Below are 22,282 nucleotides of genomic sequence, written 5' to 3' on the forward strand. Positions count from 1 at the left end.
TTGTAAAGTGATATCTTATATACATACTCAGGGCCTGTAAATCAAATGCTACTAGTGAGCCTTCAGCACTGATTATGCCACCCACAGAAGTAGCCGTTCAAACATGTCTCATGCCTGCCATTGCAGTGCCTGTGTGTGCAGTTTACTGCCACTTTGATTTGGCATTTAAAACTTCTTGCCAAGCCAAAAATTCACCATTTATTACACATAGTTCACCCCTAAGGTAGTCCCTAGGTAGCGCTATGGGCAGGATGCTCTGTAAGTAAAAGGTAGGATATGTACTTTTATGTTTTGCAGGTCCTACAAGTGACAAACAGCCTATTTTGTTTCTCACTACTGTGAGGTCTGCTCCTCTCAGAGTTTAGCACTGGGAATTCCCTTATACAATTTAAGTGGTAATTCTTGATCAGAAAGGAGCCATGTTTGGTATGTTTTGAATAGTAATGAAAAACCCTTCATATTGGTGAAGTTCGATTTGTTGGATTTCACATTACTATCTTAGAAATGCCAATTTTAGAAAATGGGCATTTCTCTGTGCTTATAACTCTGTGTGCTTTGCAGCCTGTCTCCAATACACATCCAGCCTGGGTGACAGCTACACTTTGCACATATTCTCCAAACAACCACAACAAAGGAAGGACTGGGTGCAACAGGGGATACATCTGCATTAACCTGCTTACTGATAATCTTCCTGGGCTGGGAGAAGGAGAGGTGGTTCAAACTTCTATGTCAAAAGGTTGTGTCATGCCCTCACACAAAGGGCTGATATACCCCCTACTGATTGTCTGGAGCCAGGGCTGGACTGAAAGGGATTGTTGTGCACTTCTTAGGGTTAGTTTGAAGTCACTCCTTCATCAAAGACATTTTTGAGTATAAGCACTAGGCCTCTGACCCATGTTTTTAGACACTGCATTGGACTTGTAACCAGACGCTGCTGGCTCTACCTGCTGCACATTGCCAGAGGACTGCAGTGCTGCCAGGAGGAACTGCCATTAGGACAACTTGTTTTGTTGTGCGTACCTATGGCCTGTTGGGCTGCTGGAGAGACTACCATCCTTCAATTGGACTCTTGTGCCTGCCTGTCTGCTCCTCACATTGTGCCCTGGTGTTCTTCAGTGGCACGTTGGCTTCCCCCCGTTCATCCAGAGTCTCAGGGCCATAATAGAATCTTCCTCAGCTTCATTGTCATGGGTCTCTTCATCTAGCAATTCCAGGCTTCCAAACACACCCATGCTTGACTCAGTCCCAACGTAGTGCTCTGGGATCAGTGGGTGACTTTGATTGCTCCTGCTTGTACCCACTACGTAGTGAGTGCTTTATCATTACCCCCAGGGACCAGTGTGTCCCTATTGATTGGTACAGCATCAGTAGTGTGGGACAAAGCCCTTGAGGTGCGGATTACCACCCCATGCTGATGGAATTGGAGAGAGCTTGTTGCAACGGTGGCCCGTCTTGCAGGCGACGGATCGCCTATCCTGTCCTAAGGACTTACCAGTGCAGTCTTCCACTGCACAGCCACTGCAGTCATTCTGAATGTGGCTTGCCCCAAACGTGCTGCCTGAGTAACAAGGGGCAGGCCAGACTTCCAAATCACATCAGCCCAGTCCCTCTCCCAGGGTCAATGCATATGCTGAGTTGAACACTGTGAACCCCATTTCCGAGGTCTGTCAATACATCTGTGGCCACGCCATCACCACACCACTTGGAGGGTGCCCTGTGGCAAGTGGACTCCCTCTCCTAAAGAGGACCCCACCAGGAGTGAATCAGGCCCAGTGGAGTCTTGCAACTGTTCGACGTTACCTTGATGTGTGGCTCCATTTTCTTCATGTCCATAAGAACATGACCCGGTGACCACAAAGGGCTCCTGCTGGCCAATGTTTGGGTGGCACTGTCTCTTCTACATAGTGGGGTGGAACCTCCCCACCATTAGAGACCCCAAGAACTGCATCACGCTGCCGTCATAGGCTGAACTGCCTGATTAGGCTCCAGTCCTTTGGGATCACACTCAGAATTGCTGTAAAGGTTCTAAAAGAAGCACAGGTATTTCTGTCCCAATGGTTTATTTGATGCATCTACGGTTATGCTGTAAAATTACATACATTTAAAAGTGCTTATATGTTACATGTATTGAAAGTAATATTAGCATATTTCCAGATAGCATTTGTAATCTAGCTTCTTGAAAAATGTATAAAAAGAAAAGTGTACCTATGATTCATGTTGTTGAAAACATGTGAGTTTCCTTTTTAATCCTGCATAATTTGCATTAATGGTATGATTCGTGCTGTTTTGGTCTTATTTATAAACAATATACTATATATATATATACATATATATATATATATATGTATATATATATATATATACATATACATAATATGTGTGGAGTTTCTTTTGTGGTGTATTCGTTGTGATTCTGTGTGTGTGTTGCACAAATGCTTTACACATTGCTTCTGATGATAAGCCTGCCAGCTCTGCGTCAAGCAAACAGAGGGAGAGCAAAGTTTATCTTTGTGTGCAACATACTTGCCGTGACTAGAGTGGTTGGTTCTGCCTTGCTTAGGTGCATACCTTAGCCACACAAATTTACTAACTGTGTATTCTTCACGTTTAGTTTGGCATTTGTGAAGGGAAGACCATATTTAAAATGTCTAACGTTGGTTGCCATCTTGCTTCATGACACATTAACATTTATTTCTAGGCGAAGCCTAAGTCCAAATTAAAATATGTGATGCGCCCCTTTGCTTTCTTTCTCATGTAAAATGTTTTTCTTTTAATTTGATATTCACAGAATATTAAAATTGGTTGCAACAGTCCAACTACAAAGTACAGGTTGGTCCAATGTATTTTGTTTTATTGAAAATAAATGTAAGTTTGAAGGACACATAAAAAAGCTCTATTGTTGAGCGTTCAATATTCTATCATTTCACTCTAACCTGATTGGTTTGTTTTATGGGAACTATGTGGAGGTGTAGCAATGTGCAGGGTAGATAAGAGTTCAGAACACTCACAGACCGCTTATAGAATACTTACTGAGCATACCTTTTTCTTGACATTGAACAGACTGAGCAGAGTAGGAGATTTACGATACTATCTTTATGGGAGAACTGATTTTACCAAATTTTTCCTTTGACGTTACTGTAAGATAGTCGTCTTCCAACTTACATGACTTTGATTGATTTGAACTTCATATAAATTCATGCGTTCATATATTGATTATTGATTGGCACTAGCTTTATAATTTTGCCTTCTGTAAGCATTTTAACCTTTAATAATCTTTTATGGTTTGAAACATAACAACTTAGGGCCTGATTACAAGTACGGCTGTCCATAGGACCTCTGTGCTCACTGTGGTGGTCCGACCGCTGCATCCCTGGCAGTCCAATCACCAGATTATGATGCTGACAGTCGGACGGCCACAACACTGCCACCATCGCCAGGTTCAGAGATCCTGAAGGGCTGGCTGCAGTCAAAGTTGTGGTCAGCAACTGCGGTGCCAAGTTTGGCCCCACTGTGCTGATCACGACTTTCCTTGCCCCCAGCCTTTTCATGACAGGCTCCCCACCATGAAACGGTTGGCATAAAGGCAGATTTGAGGTCACAGGAGGTCCACTGCACTGCCCACGACCAGGTCGAGGGCAGTGCAGGGGCCCTTCCTGTCAGCACACTCGAATGTGCACTGTCTGACATGGCAGACAGTGCGCATTCGAGTGTGCTGTGTGTGGCGGTATTGGCCTCAACTCTCTCTGAGAACTGAGGCCAATGCTGTTGCACTCTTTTTGCTGGCCAGCCTGGCGGAAACTTCATAATATGGCGGTGGGGAGGCCACCGGCGTGGAGGCTGCCACCATATTGGAGTTCTGGTAGTCCGGCCGCCGAACTCTTAATTAGGCCCTTAGTCTTGTGGAGCCTAATGTGCTTCACTTTATTTGAATTTATTGATTATTTGACAAGTCTCAGTTGCTAACTTACATTCACTAGACAGCACTTTATGGGCCCCAAATTTGCAAAAAGAAAAGTCTTTACAGTTATACACAGTAGGATGTGGCCTCAGGGCTTGAGTTGCTTCTTTCCCTATACATGCCCCATGCTACAAAACAAAATGTACTCAAGTGTTGACAGTACACAGTAGCCTCTGCTGAGTGCTAGGTAGGCTTCGGGTGCAAGGCACTGTTTGTTGAATCAACATGTAATTTGGAAGACAGTTAGCATTTTATGAGCAGCACAGGACTCTCGGTTTTTATGAACATCCTTTAAACTGCGCTAGCATTACCAAACGATCAATCAATCAATCAATCAATCAAAGAGATTTAAAGAGCGCGCTACTCACCCGTGAGGGTCTCAAGGCGCTAGGGGGGTGGAAGAGGGGTAAGGGGCTGGGTGGATCACTGTTCGAAAAGCCAGGTCTTGAGGCTCTTCCTGAAAAGTAGTAGGTCTTGGGTCTTGCGGAGGTGGGTGGGGAGGGAGTTCCAGGCCTTGGGGGCAAGGTAGGAGAAGGATCTGCCTCCGGTGGTGGTGTGTTTGATGCGAGGGACAGAGGCGAGAGAGAGGTCGGCGGAGCGGAGGTGGTGTGTGGGCGTGTGGAAGGTCACTCTTTCGTTAAGGTAGGCAGGGCCGGTGTTGTGGAGTGATTTGTGTGCGAGGATGAGAATCTTAAAGGTGATCCTTTTGTCTATGGGGGGCCAGTGGAGGGATCTGTGGTGTGGTGAGATGTGTTCGTGTCAGGGGAGGTCGAGGATGAGTCGTGCCGCTGAGTTCTGGATTCGTTGTAGTTTGCGCTTGAGTTTTAGTGTGGTGCCTGCGTAGAGGGCGTTTCCGTAGTCAAGTCTGCTGCTGATGAGTGCGTGAGTGACTGTCTTTCTGGTCTCTGTGGGGATCCACTTGAATGTTTTTTTCAGTATGCGGAGTGTGTTGAAACATGAGGAGGTGAGGGCGTTGATTTGTTGAGTCATCGAGAGGGAGGAGTCCAGGATGATGCCGAGGTTGCGTGCTTGGTTAGCGGGGTGGGTGCGGGGCCTAGAGTGGTGGGCCACCATGAGGAATCCCAAGTGTTTTTGTTTGAGCCAAAGAGGATTATTTCGGTTTTGTTGGAGTAGAGTTTTAGGTGGTTGGCTGTCATCCATGCGGCGGTGTCGAGGAGTGCATTGTGTAGGTTGGATTTGGCGGTGTTGTGGTTGCGAGTGAGGGAGAGGATGAGTTGAGTGTCATCAGCGTATGAGAGGATAGTGATTCCGTGGGGTTTGATGATGTTGGCTAGTGGGGTCATGTAGATGTTAAATAGTGTGGGGCTGAGGGAGGAGCCTTGGGGGACTCCGCAGGTGATTTTGGTGGCGGGAGATTGGAAGGGGGGGGAGACTGACTTTTTGGGTTCTGTTGGTGAGGAAGGAGGTGAGCCAATCCAGGGCTTTGTGTCTTATCCCTGCGTCGTGAAGGCATGTGCTGAGTGTGTGGTGGCAGACAGTGTCAAAGGCTGTGGAGAGATCCAGGAGTATGAGTGCTACGGTTTCGCCCATGTCGACTCTGGATCTGATTTCGTCGGTGCATGCTATGAGAGCGGTTTCTGTGCTGTGGTTCTTGCGGAACCCAGATTGGGAAGGGTCGAGTGTGTTGTTTGTCTCGAGGAAGTGGGATAGGCGGAGTTGACTATTTTTTCCGTAACCTTGGCTGGGAATGGGAGGAGGGAGATGAGGCGGTAGTTGGAGAGGTCGTCTGGATCGGCTTTGGTTTTTTTTTAGGAGCGCAGTGACTTCCGCGTGTTTCCAAAGGTCTGGGAAGGTGGCGGTTTCGAATGACCTGTTGATAGTGGCTCGCAGTATGGGGGCGATGGCGGGGCTGGCTCTGTTGTATATACGGTGGGGGCATGGGTCGGAGGGGGAGCCAGAGTGAATGGAGTTCATAGTGGTTTCAGTGTCGGTGGTGGGGACCCAGGTAGTGAGTAGGTTGGGGGGTGTGTGTGTGTGGTGGGTTTGTGTTTGGAGGGTGCGTGGTGTGTGTGGAGGATGTGTGTGGTGTGAAGCTGTTGTGTATGTCTAGGATTTTGCGGTGGAAGTGATCTGAGAGGGAGTCGCAGAGGGTTTGTGTGTGCGTGGGGTCTTGGTTGCTGGCCTTGGGTTTGGAGAGCTCTTTGAAGATGGTAAAGAGTTCCTTGCTACTATGAGAGTTGTTGTCAATGCGTTCCTTGTAGTGTGCTCTTTTGGCGGTGCGTATGAGTTGGTGGTGGAAGCGTGTGGTGGTTTTGAGGGTGGCGAAGTTAGTGGTGGTGGGTTCTTGTCTCCAGATTTTCTCTGCTTTGCGGCATTTGCGTTTGGATTCAAGGAGTTCAGTGGTGAACCATGGTGCGTTCTTGATATTGCAGGTGGTGATGTTTTTTCTGAGGGGCGCAAGATTGCCGGCACAGGTGGTGATCCATTCGTTGAGGTTGTGTGCGGCGGTGTTGGGGTCGGTTATGTTGGGGGGGGTTGTGTCAGTTGGGAGATTAGGCGCTCCGTGTGGATCTTGTCCCACATGCGGTAGGGGGTGGTGTGATGGTGGTGGTGTTTGGGAGGTTTGTTGTAGGAGAAGTGGACGCATTGGTGATCCGTCCATTGGAGTTTGGTGGTGTGGGTGTAGGTGACGTGTTGGCTAGAGGTGAAAATTGCATGGAGTGTGTGTCCGGCTGAGTGGGTGGGGGCTGTGACCAGCTGTTTGAGTCCTAGGTTGGAAAGGTTGTCTAGGAGGGAGGAGGAGTTGTGGTCGTGAGGGTTTTCCAGGTGGAAGTTGAAGTCGCCGAGGAGTATGTAGTCTGTGGAGGTGAGAGCGTGCGTGCTGATGGTGTCAGCGATGGTGTCACAGAATGGGGGGCGTGGTCCCGGGGGTCTATATATGAATGTGCCTCTGAGGGTGGTGGTGTTGTTGACGTGGATGAGAAAGTGCATGTGTTCTGCGTTGTTGAGGGTGTCGAGGGTGTTGGTGGAGACCTTGACGGTGTCTTTGTGAAGGATGGCGATGCCGCCTTCTGGTTTGTTGGGGCGGTCTCTGCATTGGAGTTTGTATCCTTCCGGGGTGGCTATGGCTATGCCTGGCTCGGAAGTGGGGTTTGTCCATGTTTCTGTGAGGAAGACGATGTCGGGTGAGTGTGATGTGATGAGGTCCCAGAGTTCTATGGCATGTTTGTGTAGGGACCGGGTGTTCAGCAGTAGACAGTTGAGGTGGTTGCGGGTGGTGTGGTTGTTGTGGTGTGTGATAGTGTTTGCGGGGATGTTTGTGGTGTTGTTGAAGGTAGAGGTGGCCTTGGCGTGGGGCTTGTGTAGGTTGTGGGGTATGTTGGTGGGCGCGGGGGTTGTTGTGTGGGGGCTGTTGTGTTTGGTGTTGGTGTGGGGTGCGTGGGGGGTGGAGCAGGATAATAGGCAGGTGCGGCAGGAGAAGGGGCCTTGTGTGTGTGTGGGGGTGGTTTGGAAGCAGTTGGTTTGGACTCCGGTGTTGAGGGAGAAGAGAGAGTGGGGGTGGTAGTGTAGTCTGGGGGGCTTTTGGCTGGAAGGGCCAGGGGGACTGGCGCTGGGCGCGGTCCGGGTGCGGACGGGCGCAGACGGGCTTGCCTCTGGCGCGCCTCCGGCGCGACCGCCATTAAGAGGGGGAGGTGGGAGGGAGGGGCAGCTGGGAGGCGGGAGGCGGGCGAGAATGGGAGAGCGAATGGGGGCGGGAGTAAACAGAGCAGGGGGATCGCACAAGGGTTGAGATGGCCCGGCGAGGTAGAAACAGTGGGAAAAGGCGGAAAGTACACGAAATAATACACAAAAGAGCAACGGAAGGTAAGAGGATACAGGAGGGTAGAAGGATGAAATCAGAAACAGTGGGAGGGCACAGTCACAACAAACAGAGATGCAAAGAATAGCAGAGTAAAGTGGGCGACAGAAAGTGCAGGATCAAATGGAAAAGCGCAAAAATAAAGGCACAGAGACGCCGAGAATGGCAGTGCAAAGCGGAAGACAGAAAGTGCAGGATCAATGGGAAAGTGCACAAATAGAGGCACAGAGACGCCGAGAATGGCAGAGCAAAGCGGAAAATAGACGGTGGAGGGATCGGACAGAGAGCAGTGGGACGGCACAAATAGCAGAGGCACAGAGCACTGGGTGGGCACTTACCAGCGACGCTGGACACCAGGGAAGAGGGGGGGGCTTCGAACTCGCGATCGGTCGTGTGGGCGGGGATGGGGAGAGGCATTGCAGCAGGGTGGAGCTGTCGGCGCAGGGGAGCGAGTTCCGGCCGAAAGGTCAGGGTTCTATTGCTTCCCCACCCTATTTTTGCTTCGCTTCAACAACTTGATATCCAATCACTGGACTTACCTTCCTAACGGACTGCAAAGCTTCATGCAGATTCGTCAAACAGTGCAAAAGTCACTCATTATGTGCATTGTTTGCACCACTCTACCCACTTTAACTTTGCCAGCCTTGTCGGATCAGCACAAAACTTGACATATCAAGAGTGACGTGAAAGTATACGAGCTGGCGTGGAGTCTGTTATATGCAGTGCTTAATTTGTAAATAAAAATGTGCCGGTGCTCAGAGCTCTCCTCTGAAACACGCGGCTGCTACAGTTAAATGTGCGAACACTGACACTGAGGCAGCGTAACCCTGAAGCCATGTCGGGCCTCTTTAATCCAGTTACAGCCACTCCCTGCCCCTTCAGCTCACTCTTACAGCTTTCTGCTTTCCCCCATTGTGAGGCTTTTTTGTTTTTCTCTTCCTCCGTCATTCCCAAATGTGTCTTTTGCTCACAGCTAATGGTTGAGGCAGTAGAATAAGCACCGCCCCGCAAAAATCAGTGCCTGTGCTCAGCACTGGAAACAATAAGCACAAATTAAGCACTGGTTATATGTCAAGTTCACCTCCAAGAATACAGCACAATAGATAGACCGTGAATAACATGTTAGGCTCGCCTCTGGAAGGCTTGTAGGACTGGGGAAGAGTAAGTCACATACTTGGTTTGCAGTTGAAGGGTCTATGAAGATCGACCAGAATCACTCAGGCAATTCATTCTCAGATTCGTAGTTCCTAAACCCAGTTCCTACTAGGATATTGTCTGATAAAGTGAACTGATGAAAGGTCTTTCGTGAGAGAAAGGCTTAGGATTTAAATCATAAGGCAGTACTGTTCGACAATTAACCCCTGAAATTTCGGAACCATCCCCATCGACTAATAAAAAGGCAAAGTGCTTGCATGCACTATTCTGCTGCACAGTTTCACTAACCTGCACATATGCGCTTCCATTGTTCTTGTGCTCATCCTCATAACACTGGCATGACCTGTGTGTCAAGGGTCTTAGTGAAAGGAAGGAAATGGACACCCTGTCTTCTGTTTAAATTTTAAAATGCAGGAATAAGCAGGGTGCCGTGGGCCACTCCGGCCTCTGGTTCCACTGTACCTGCTGAACCAATTGATTCGGCTCTGCTTGAGGCCTACCTGCACTTTGAAATTGCTGAGAGGTCACCTTTCTGTTTCTTTCAGCAACACACTGTACTTTATCCTGAGTTCAGGAACAGGTACAAGGTGAGCAAACACGCTCGAGTCGAGCCCCCAAGGTACAAGCACCGAGCCCCTTCCTGCGCATGCGCTAATATGCTGCTCTGGTATGCGCAATGACGTACTGGTGGCGGCAATCAACCAAGTCTGGTTGTTATCAGCTCCGGATCCTACCGGCAGTGCAGAAATAGGCGAGCCTTCTTTCATCAGAAGTCGCGCGGGTCAAAGGCCAAATGCACAACAGGTTGTGCAAGCATCTAATTTTGTGCGACGGCCAGCAGAAAAAGGCACAAACTGGACTGCAGTCAGTAATTCGATCAATCATTACCCGCTTGAGGGATTTACTTTTTTGCAAACGACGTCTGATGACACTTGTTTTTGGCCAAGATCCATGGGGCGGGGCATACACCGTATGACGTAGGAGACCGGCCTCCTCCCCTCACCTGTAGTAACGGGAGGGGTTCTCACCACCAACTGCTATTTAAGGCATCCGGAGCATCTTCAAAAAACACGACTTCAAGAGCGAAAGAAGAACTCCGAGAATCAAGAAAGACTCCAAGAATCCAGAAAAGACCCAACCAAATCTTGAAGAAGTTTTCCAGCCAAGAAACAGGCAGCACAGTTATTTCATTCTTCATCCTTATTTAAGGGAATAGTAAGTACCATCAAGAAAGTTTGCTTCATCGTTGACGTTTCCTCTGTGATCGCTTTAACAGGCTAATTGTATGGGCTCTCCATCTTGTTGTCTGTATGTCTTCATTATCTTATACAAATGTATTGAAGGAGCTTTCCAGAAAATGGGTCTAATATTGTCTACAGATGTCACGTGATTGCTACAGGGTTTGTCCTTACGGGTTGCATCTGTATGCACATGTCTCACATGTCCGATTAATGAAACTTGCAGGCACGTTGTTGCATCCGTCCATATTTTTCAATTAGCATTGGTGAAATGCTTTTTGCGCTCCTCATATCATCATCAAAAGTTTCATTTCAGAAATATAGTATACAATTGATGTAGTTCACACCACTAGCTGAATTGTCGCTCGTAGTTTTAACACCCACCTCACTGGTACCCATTTTACTGAACTGGGGATTTATAAAAGGATGAGCCAACCCGGCGGCTGGACACAGAAGTCCTCGGTGGGATTTTGACCCACTCACCAATATATGTGCTAAATCTTCTTGGGGACGGCAAGTAGATTTGCTTTAAGGGGGGCAGTGAAAATATTCTTAGGGCAGTTCTTTTGGGGACATTCTGATGTCTTATTGCACGTGTATGTCAATATATTCAGAATGGTAGGTCCAAATGATTGGTATATGTTTTGTATTCTTTATTTGTTCTTTTATTTTCGTTTTCTTCTTTGTACTGTGTACAGTCTTCTATATTTTTCAATGATTTCTCATGGCTTTGTATACTAATCCTTAGTTATTTGCTTTAAACTTCAATCCGGACTTGATTTCACAATATGTCATCAAAATGTGATAATTTAAATAGCAAGACAGACAGGGCTGATAAACATGCAGATACAGTTTTAAAATAGGTCTTATCGGGGAGGCTTAGCCTATTTCCATAAAATCCCATTATAGGCAGAAAAAAGATCTGCTACTCAGGAAGATAATGCATTTTGCTCAGATCACACAATGATCTAGTGGGTCAGAAGGGAAGTTTACCTCACCCTTAAAGTTCCACAGCCAACATTAGAGGGACTATTCACCGTTCCTCCGTGGGGGTCCCCACTCAACAGCACATGGCAGGGTAGAGATAAAATGAGATGGAAATATAGGAATGAAGGCACTTTCATTTAAATTAGGTGAGCAACAACTGTTTCCTAGGCAGAAGAAGAGAATTGTAGACAGGACGTACTGCTATAGGGAGCAAAAAGCAGACTGGTGTACTTACTCTAAATAATTCCTTTACATGCAGACATTTCCGCTGCAGCGATTGTGCACAGGTAGTAGAAATATAGGGCTGGCTTCAGACACTTCCTGATTGATGGCAGTGAAGACATTGGAGTGATCCGTGGTAACCGCCGGGTGGTAGGGAATTCATAGCAGAAGGACGGCCAAGGCTGCGCAGCCACTGACCTAGTTGGTAGTGCTGCTCACAGGCCCCAAAGACCAGCAGTCCACCATCAGACTCAGATTGTCACATAGTATTGAAAGGCCAGGGCCCCATCTGGATGGTTAGAACACCTGAATGGGCATGAGAATCTGCTTAAATTGCAGAACGTAAATGTAAAATTACCAAGAAATCTAGGGATCATACTGAATTAAGATTCATTTATTGCCCAAAGGCTTCAAGCATTTATGTTGGTTGGTGATACAACCCGCACTTGTAAATTGCGTATTACAGAATGATTAGTCAATAGAGTGCTTCTGTGTATCATGCCAGCAGGGTTAGCATCCGCCAAATACATATTTATATGAATTTTTGATTTGAACAGAGTTAGACACATAAAACATTGACTTCCAGTAATTAGAAGAGATTAGTGTAGGTCATTGGTAAACAATTAATAATCATTATTTATGGAGAAGTTGTTGAGTATATCATCTCTTCCCTTATAGCTTACCTTCAGATTCTCCAGTCACTGAGACACCCTTCGGTCTCTCCTAGGATGGCGCCCCTGCTGCAGAATGAGCTGAAGATCACCAGCAAGATGGTCCAGGGGGACCTTAACAGCCTGAGCCCAGACGTTAGAGCCTTTGTGGTGGGCAACGCTAAGGTGTGCCAGCCAGAGAGCATCCATATCTGTGACGGGTCAGAGGAGGAGAACGAGAGGATCCTGGTGCTCATGGAGGAGAGCGGCATGGTGAAGAGGCTGACCAAGTATGAGAACTGGTGAGTGAAGAAACTCCTCTGTGTCTGGGAAGCAATGAGTGCAGTGGTGGGTAGTCTGCCGTGGTGGGGTGATCATGTGGGTGGTCTGTATTTCCCAAACGCATATTTATCTCACAAGCTCTGTCATCTCACAGTCCCATTCCTGACACCTAGACACGGCCTAGTAGGATGGAGTTTAATGGATGGATACTAAATCACTTGTTTACTCGTGTCCTCCCTCCATCATTTACTGTTTGCATAGTTGGAAAAACATACCTGCTTCCCTTTCTGTGACTGGGTTATTATTCAGTCTTTCACTTTGTTTTAGAAAATAAGTTGGTATTACTACCTCGATTGATGCTGTTAGCGATATCTGTTGACCGATGGGGTAGAAACAATTTCTTGATGGGCACATGCACAACTTGGTAAATTTATAAACCAAGCATCAGCACTTGTACGACAGTGTTCAACGTGCACCAAATAAGTTATAACTAAAGCTTGTTTTATGTAGCGCTTGGTGTTTCCTAGCACAATAATTAACAAGTACTGTAATCACTTACTGCGACAATAATCAATTTATTGGCATCAGAAAGAAGACACATGGATTGTTTTCTATGATAATTCAAACCCTTGGCTTGCTGCTTGGACGTAGGTTTTGGCAAGAGCTACACAAATGTACAGGTTTTCATGGCTGATATCTTCAGAGTGCCTCAAAGTCGGCTTATGGAAACAATGGGTTGGCTCGCCGAGGGGTAGTTGTATGTCAGCCAAATAACTGTGTCTTTTGCGCACTACAAAGAACGTTTTTCCTTACTGTATAATAGCAGGGAAAGTGTTCGAGGCCGAGTTGTAGGAAGTGTGCCATAATCCTAAATTCGAACAAGAAAAATGCCCCCTCTTCCTGTAGTCATATACAGCAATGACTGTGCTCAGTGGGCCCAGGTGCCACTGCACCTGCTGAACCATTGCTGCTATTAGGTGTCCATGACAGTCATACCTGCTCCAATCTTATCCTGTCTTACTACACCGAATTATTTCAATTTGGGCTCAGATGGGTGGCTTGTTGTGAACAAGGTCTTCCCACAACACACGGTGGCCCACTACCAGAATACGGGCTACCGACATTTAATGGTGATTGGTGGATATTAAGGTGGATCTCAAAGGCACGAAACCATCAGTAGATAAAAGAAGGGTGGTAGAAATTCAAACTCTTACTAACACATTGCACCATCTGGAATAAAACCATAGAAATTTGAAAATATTCCATAATCTTTCGATTGCACTGCAATACAAACACATTTCACGGCAATCCCTGGCGCGCTCTGTTCGAGTTGTCTCGAGCGAACCTTGCAGCACACTGAGGCTGGACAGCTGCCCGGTATTTTTCTGAGTCCTGACACACTGCGTCATCTCTTTCCACAGCTGGCTGGCGCTCACCGACCCCAGGGATGTGGCCCGAATCGAAAGCCGGACGGTCATCGTTACTCAAGAGCAGAGGGACACCGTGCCCACCTCCAAGACCGGAACCAGCCAGCTGGGGCGCTGGATGTCCGAGGACGACTTCGACAAGGCGTTTAAGGCCAGGTTTCCGGGATGTATGAAAGGTGAGGGTCGGACAGAACCCGACAATGACTATCAAGTGTTCACCTGTTTTGCTCTTTGTATAGATATCATCTTGCGGGTTTGTACAGCAATCAGGTATGTTCACACAAAAAGGTGATGGGGGGGGGGGGATACGTTTTCTCACTCTCGCTTGCTGTTTATGTCTCGCCTAACTATCTGCTTAGTCAGCATTTTCATCCGAGATCTTCGACTGAGTGCCAATTATTTGCTCCCAATACCTTATCAGTTTGATTAACTTTGAAGTGCAACCGTTTGCCATACGTATTAAAGGTACACAAATGTTGCAAGAAGACTGATGTATGTTGTACACCTATGTTTATGTACAATTTAAATATGACGATAGTTAATGGAGCTGAGTCTCTATGAGTAAAAATCACAAGTACAAGTTGCGAATTCGCACAAAACCTCTCAGTTGATCATAAAATGACCACCTCCCTCCTGGTCGTTAACGGCACTATTTCCAGTCCTACACTTTTCTGTGATATCCTAATGCATTCTGGGTGTTGTAGTCTTGTTCTGCTTTACACTAATTTATTAGACTACCACACACGGAATCAATGATTTGTATGTGAAAACGTGAGTCCCGGGTATAGTTGCCTTCAGCGAGGTGGTTACCCTACTCAGTTGCCTACATTCAGATTTGTGAATTCATTATGAAGTATTTCTCCTTTTCTGTTTACATCTCGAGAGCTTTCAAAAATTAAAATTTTATGTCAGATTGAAAATGTTCTTTCTCAACAAAAAGTGTGTGTGTGGGGTGGGGGGGGGGTTCCTTTTTTGGCAATATAGGTTGCACTTACAGTTTGCCCAGGGAGCAAACAAGTAATGCTTTTGATCGTCTTTGTCTACAGAAATGGCTCGATCAATACATCTGTCTATTGACCAATTAACGTGTTTAAAGTATGAGCAAATCGTATTGCTCGATTAACTGGCACAGAGGAAAGGAGCAGAGCAGAGAAACTTAAAGGCGGGAGATGGGGTTAATGGGAACGATTAATAGATAATTTACGGTGACCTTCTCTTATTGTACACCTGATTTGCAGGAGTGAGTATGCCAAGTGTACTCCAAACTTACTCATGAAATTCAGCAGTAAATCACATCCACTGGTGCGCCATATTAGTGCTGTAATGTTGACCGCGACTCTGCTCCCTAAATAACGTTTGCAATAAAGCCACAATAAAAAGACACAGAAAAAATACGGTGGAATATGGAAAATAAATTATAGAGGTAACGTTATATTTAAAAAATGATTGTTAATTGGCACGAGAATCATCACACATGAGCCATATCGCTCAAACAAACATGCATTTGGTCTGCTTTGATGGAAGGTTGAGGGTCGAAAGTCAGGATTATTACGAAAATGGTCACTAAAGAAATATAATTCTAGGAATTTCCTCCTCCCCAATAGTGTAGCTATCTTTCTACCTTTTGATAGTTCTCGACATCAAATTTAAAAAATACAGTCATTTTGATTAATTGCAGTGTTTCACAATTATTGTATATTTGATCTTGGGCAAAAGCGCTCTGCTCATGGGGTCATAGGTCTTTGCAATGCAGCCATGAAGATGTTCCCGTACGGAAATATATTTTTTACACAATGTTACTCCTGTGGCAACCTTCTTTCATTCCGAACCCGCTTTCTTTCATAGGTCGCACCATGTACGTCATCCCTTTCAGTATGGGTCCCATTGGGTCACCCCTGTCCAAGATTGGGATTGAGTTGACAGATTCGCCCTACGTCGTGGCCAGCATGAGGATCATGACCCGGATGGGCACCGACGTCCTGAGAGCCCTGGGCAGCGGCGAGTTCGTGAAATGCCTCCATTCGGTTGGCTGCCCCTTACCACTGAAAAGTATGTTGGTGACGTGGTCTTGTGGTCATTACCTTCCATCCATCCCTAAGCTGTCATCTGGCCCGTGATTCCATGCTCATTAGTAATGCATCTTCTTGTGTGTCTACAGAACCCTTGGTGAACAACTGGCCCTGTAACCCGGATCTGACCCTCATCGCACACATTCCGGAACGTAGGGAGATCGTGTCCTTCGGCAGCGGCTACGGCGGAAACTCCTTGCTGGGGAAAAAGTGCTTTGCACTGAGGATCGCCAGCAGAATTGCCAAGGAGGAGGGATGGCTGGCCGAACACATGCTGGTAAGTGATGGTTATATCAACACTAATACACTAAAACTGCCAATAAGAAATTATTCCTATAATTCCTTTTTTTGTTTTCCACCAGTTGTTATGAAATTCGTGAAGTAACACAAATCCATAAAGAAATCAGGTCACAAAATACATCACAAATCCAATGCCAACAATTATAGTCCTATGCATATTATAAGGGTGGCTCGAACAATGTTTAGAAATTATGACCGAAAGTCTTCATGGTTGGAACTACAAGCACAATAAGCATAGGCTAAGAATATGTCTATTTGTATTGTTGGTAAAATACGTACACGTGATAGCATGTTTATAAATGCATAACCGAAGCATGCAAAGTGATAAAGATAAAAAGAATCTGAAGTAAGCAATAGAAATGTTGAGTGTGGGGCAGGGCATGCTGTCGGTTGCGCAATATAAGATACAAGGAGGGCAGAACCCAAACAGGAAATTGGAAGCACAGGAAATTTTGAAGGCATAAAAAAGAACATGCGGGTGAGGCAATATAAATAGAATATGCTTGGAGTAGAGAGAAACAGAGCAGAAAATTGTGGAGCAGCACCAAAAACACAAGTACCACCACGTTGTCCATCTTTGAACACCTTTTAATTCGGTGGGACATTTAAAATGTCTAAACACTCTAAACATGAATGGTATGTGTGTCTAAAAACATGGACATTCAGTTTTATGTGTGTGTAGCAGGTTTAGCATTCAGGGACATTTATAATGTTTACATTTTGTGTCCAATAAGTGGGAAATATGGACAAAAACCTTCTGTGTTGATGAACTGTTCTCCATTAGGTGCATCAATACATTACAAACATTACAGTAAGCCAACACACCCTTATCTTCCACAGATACTGGGCATTACAAATCCAGTAGGTGAGAAGAAATACTTTGCAGCCGCCTTCCCTAGTGCCTGTGGGAAAACCAACTTGGCCATGATGAATCCAACACTGCCTGGATGGAAAATTGAGTGTGTAGGAGATGACATTGCATGGATGAAGTTTGATGACCAAGGTGACGTACCTGTATCTAAAGTTAACCTTTTGGGATGTGCTTTGAGTCATGCACCACATTGTGCAAGTCTTTCTTTCTTTTCTAATCACTCATTTCATTGTGTTGCAGGTCGCCTCAGGGCTATTAATCCAGAGAATGGATTTTTTGGTGTCGCTCCTGGAACATCAGTGAAGACAAACCCGAATGCAATGAAAACTATTGAGAAAAACACAATCTTCACCAATGTTGGGGAGACCAGTGATGGAGGCATTTACTGGGAGGGCATAGGAGATATCCTAGAACCTGGTGTGACTCTGACATCTTGGAAGAACAAAGAATGGTCACTGGAAAGTGGTAAGAAAGGGCATACCAGTGTTATTGATTGTTCCATACATATTCTCAATCAATTCCATCTGTTCAGACTTGATCCGCAGTTCTTACATCTTCTCATATCTGCTCTTCCCTTCCAGATGAGCCTTGTGCCCATCCCAATTCCCGTTTCTGCACTCCTGCCAGCCAGTGTCCAATCATTGATTCAGCATGGGAATCTCCTGAGGGTGTGCCCATAGAGGGCATCATTTTTGGAGGACGAAGGCCCAAAGGTAATAAATGGGGAAACAATCATGCAGGACTAACACTGTAGAGTAGACTTTATTGTCATTTGGCTTTAAAAAAAGCTTTATTCAAATGTAAGTCTATTAAATCTTCAGGTGAAATGGGTTGTAAAACAACCCTGTGGCAGACCATGTAGAACATGATTTGCTGCTTATAGTTAACATTATACACCTCCCAATTTACAGCATATAAAAGTAGGGTTTCCTTATACAAGTATCTTTGGGGGAATACAAGGACTATATTAACTGAGAGTCTACGTTTGTCACCAGCTCTGTCTTTGATCCTGCACTATGATTACTCTCCTCAAACTGCTGTAGGCCTTTCTAATTTCTCTTGCCAAGGTTGCCCTCTTCAACCAGAGGCTGACGGACCCAAACAGTAAGCCAGGGATTTCAGTATAAGCAAGTGTCTCTAAAAGACCCACCTTGGTTACTCTACATGTAGGGCTTTTAGAAAACGCACATACAGACACCTGACCTCTGTATCAATAGTCTGAGATAGCCATTTCCAAATCGCATTCCTTTTATTTTCAACAAAGTGTCTTAAACTATGCAAGCCAATTGTTAATGCCAAGCCCCTGAAAAGCACCATCACCCATTATAAACCTCATGTGGCACCCCTAGGTCAGCTTATACAGAACTCTCGGTATTGTAAGGACCCATAAATGGATTTTGGCTGCCATGCAACCTTTTTGGCTTGTCTTGGGCACCAACTGTCTCCTACTGGTGGACCTTTATGTGATTGCCTCATCTTGCCTTGCCATAGAACTACATCGAGCGGAGGCAGAAGTTGATTCTATCCTGCGTGCAGGAAAATGTCCCATTATCCTCTAGGGTAAACAGAAGTAAATGAGCTCACTTTCACAATACCACACAATACCTTTCTTGTTTTTCTAATGTTGAGGCCTAACGTATCTCCCAAATCCATGTCTGTGTGACCTACACTTGTTAAATTAAATCCTTTTGGCTTGTTGCGGTGCCCTGAAACTACATTAGGAGCATGTCGATGCTAGATAGGGACCATCTCAATAAGATGCAGTAACCTAAAAATGATCCTCTGGACGTAACAAGAGGCATGGACTCGGTGCTGTATGTGCGAAATACAAAGCAAGAGTGACATTGTGGGGCTCATATAACTTTCTGAATATGCCTCCTCTGATCTGCAGGTGTGCCTTTGGTCTATGAAGCGCTGAACTGGCAGCACGGAGTGTTTGTGGGGGCAGCCATGAGATCTGAGTCCACAGCAGCCGCAGAGCACAAAGGTAATTGAAAATTCTATTGCACATTGTAATACAAGGAAATTCATGCATCTGGAGAAAGTCAATGTCAATGAAAGTCAATCTGACGAACACATAACATGTAGTGTCAATATGATGAGCATCAAATTGACCAGAAGCAGAGTTGTCAAAAAGTAAATGTGCAACCTAAAGAACGTATGAATAATGAAACAAAACATTCTGCTATCAGTTCCCTGATCTCAAGGGGGGAAACAAAAGAAAGGTAACTGAGAAATACATATTTTCATTCCTAAAAATAAATGAATTGTAAGTTAAATTAGGTAAACCATTAACAGCTGAGATAAGCTAAATAGGAATGAGTGATAAGAAAATAAATAGAATCAAAGCAGTCTGATTTCTATGTCTACCGGGACTGCCGTTTTGAGAAACGCAGAAATGAGGCTAGGGAGTTCATGAAGGATAAACGTAGGGAAATCATAAGAGAGCGTGGTAGAGATATGGATGTTTTGTTTACAGGTTAATAAGAAGGGAACTGGGAAGAATATTCAGAAAAAGCAATAGGAGTAAGAATCATAGAAAGGTGGAAAAGGGGAAGATGAATCATGGTATAATGGAAAGTGGGTGGATTTATGAGGGATGCCTCTGTTTTTCTACCTAAACCTCCATAGAAGAAACACACATGGGAGGAAAAGAGGAGGAACAAGAAAAGGAAAAATGAGGATAAAATAAGGGAAATGGAACAGGGTTGGTTAAAACCACTGAGATCGAATATGGGCTGTACTTTCCAGTATAGGCAAAGGGGACCAGAAATCTAAGTGATACTCTAAGAAAACAAACTCAGCAAATCATTTGCGTTATGAAATGCATCCGCCATGGTACTTTTCAGAACTGGGAGGAAGTCATTCATTGTGTACATTTATCAAGCTGTTCCATCAGGCAAGAATCACCAGAATATTATTTTTCAATTCTGTCTTTTTTTGAGAGAATTACATAGGAAAAAATATATCACCCTACCCCTCTGATCTGACAGCCATGCTACATTTCTAGTCTGTTCGTAGTAAGAATATTGGGCCTGATTATGAGTTTTTTAGTCCTAAGACCACCAAACCCGTGGTGGAGGTCCGACTGTTGCAGTCCTGGCGGTCAAACCACCAGAATACGATCCTGACAGTCAGTCCGCCAATTGACCACCGTCATCGCCAGGATCAGTGATCCAGAGGGGTTGGAGATGGTGAAAGTCATGGTCAGCCACTGCGGTTCTGAGTTCGGCAGCGCCGTGCTGGTCACCACTTTTCTTTCCACCAGCCTTCTCATGGCAGGGTGCCCGCCATGTAAAGTGTGGCGGAAATGCAGAGTTGAGCCACATGGGGTAGTGCAGGGGCCCCCATGTCAGTACCCTCGCAATGCGCACTATCTGATCTGGGAGACAGAGCGCATTGTGAGGGTGATGTGTGCAACGGCATTGGCCTCTGCTCCTTGAGGAAGCCAAGGACAATGCGACTGCACTTTTTCTACTGCTCAGCCCGTCGGAAACATTGTAATATGGCTGCCTCCCCCCGATGTATTGGAGTTATGGCGGTCAGACCGCTGAGCTCATAATCAGCCCATATGTTCTAAATTCAGATACTGAGATTGTCCTGATTCTTTTCCAGCAGTATTGCAGTCCACTGTTTAGAAAAATATTATAATTTCTTAATAGGTCAGACACCTGTCCCTTATAGTAGCCCCCTGCTTGAATGAACACATTTTGAATGAACATGTTATTTAAAAGACCTTTTTGAACTTCAGTGTGAATCTTTTAACTATTAGACAAAAGTTGACATGTCCAATAATCCTTGTTCTTTCAGGCAAAGTAATTATGCATGATCCTTTCGCCATGAGGCCTTTCTTTGGTTACAACTTTGGACGCTACCTGGCCCACTGGTTGAGCATGGAGCACTACCCCTCAGCAAAACTGCCCAAAATCTTCCACGTGAACTGGTTCCGCAAAGATGAACAAGGTAATTTCCTTTGGCCCGGCTATGGTGAGAACTCCCGTGTGCTGGAGTGGATGTTCAGAAGGATCAGTGGCGAAGAGTGTGCCAAGCGCACAGCCATCGGTTATGTGCCCACTGCATCAGACTTCAACTTAAAAGGTCTTGGAGATATTAATATGACTCAGCTTTTCAACTTGTCCAGGGACTTCTGGGAAGAAGAGGTGGAAGACATTAAGAAATACTTTGAAGAACAAGTCAATGCTGACCTTCCATATGAAATAGAGCGGGAGCTTCTCGAGCTTGAGAACAGAATCAAACAACTGTGAGCTGCTGGTTAAAGAGTGATTTATAAATCATTCCGTAAACAGATGTTACAATAAGAAAGACACTTAACGCTCTGAGTAGCATGTTAATACCCAGGCTTAATATCCATTTTATGGGGATCTGCATACTGTGTGCATTTTATTGCATTACTCAGCGAGTGCGCCAAGGCCCAGAAGTGGCACAATGGTAGATTTTTGTGCTTTAAAGTTGCATCATCCTGTTTAGAATAATCCTTTACATTTGTCTACATATTATGCATATGTTAGATTTTTCTAAACATTTGGATCAATGGGCATTCTTGAGCTGTTATGTAATAACACTTATAATGGTCAATTTGACCAGTAAATCAGATTCAACTCAGGGATTTCTGAATAAGAGGTGTGTGAAAGTCGCAAAGAGGAACATTAGATTTATGAACTCCTATCAACATCTTCCATTGATATTGAATTTAGACACAGTGACTGTAGTCTGGATTATGAAACAAACCGGCAAACAAGTGAATTATGCAAATGACAACAGGATAGCCAAATGTCTACAAAAGATTTGCTGTAACTATTATATGTAGCCATGATTCACATGACTAGATGGAAGATGGGTCATCAGTGATGGATCAAAGAAAATATATGGATTTATGTCTATGTTTGTATTTAAAACATTTAAGTATTTATATTAATATATGTATTTCATGGACATTTCGAAGTTTTAGTTAAAGAAAAGTGAATGCACAATGCATACGTGTATTTAAAAATATTGTCCATGTCATATCTGTCTAAATTAAGTATTTTTACACTACTGCCCAGTGGCAATGATTAAAACATTTTTAAACAAATCTTTAAATGTTTTCCCCTTCTTTTGAATTTTTTTGCAAGAACCCAGTGTGTCTTAGTTGGGCTATCTAGGTGACCTTGTAGTAATCAATTTTATGTAGAAACATAGGCCCTCATTCTGACCTTGGCGGTCTTTTCGCAAGACCGCCGAGTTACCGCCGCGGTAAAGACCGCCGACCGCGGCGGTATGCCGCTGCGCGTATTCCGACCGCT

General features: G+C 45.2%; 1 protein-coding gene across 1 annotated transcript; it reads left to right on the forward strand.

Moving 5' to 3' along the window:
• Window positions 1-10,011: 10,011 nt before the first annotated feature.
• On the forward strand, window positions 10,012-22,064 carry LOC138303977 (phosphoenolpyruvate carboxykinase, cytosolic [GTP]-like). The gene is made up of 10 exons (XM_069243588.1): window positions 10,012-10,148; window positions 12,059-12,332; window positions 13,734-13,915; window positions 15,585-15,788; window positions 15,898-16,085; window positions 16,949-17,111; window positions 17,220-17,444; window positions 17,561-17,692; window positions 18,871-18,966; window positions 20,790-22,064. Exons 2-10 carry the CDS (start codon window positions 12,109-12,111, stop codon window positions 21,242-21,244), a joined length of 1,869 nt encoding a protein of 622 aa, XP_069099689.1. The 5' UTR covers window positions 10,012-10,148; window positions 12,059-12,108; the 3' UTR covers window positions 21,245-22,064.
• The last annotated feature ends 218 nt before the right edge of the window (window positions 22,065-22,282 follow it).

Source organism: Pleurodeles waltl, chromosome 7, assembly GCF_031143425.1.
Source record: "Pleurodeles waltl isolate 20211129_DDA chromosome 7, aPleWal1.hap1.20221129, whole genome shotgun sequence".
Lineage (NCBI taxonomy): Eukaryota > Metazoa > Chordata > Amphibia > Caudata > Salamandridae > Pleurodeles > Pleurodeles waltl.

Bases quoted from the DNA above. Each gene is read 5' to 3' on its own strand.
- LOC138303977 (XM_069243588.1), top strand. From the start codon at position 12,109: ATGGCGCCCCTGCTGCAGAATGAGCTGAAGATCACCAGCAAGATGGTC. The intron at 17,112-17,219 runs GTGACGTACCTG...ATTGTGTTGCAG, and splicing joins GATGAAGTTTGATGACCAAG to GTCGCCTCAGGGCTATTAAT. The intron at 17,693-18,870 runs GTAATAAATGGG...TCTGATCTGCAG, and splicing joins TGGAGGACGAAGGCCCAAAG to GTGTGCCTTTGGTCTATGAA.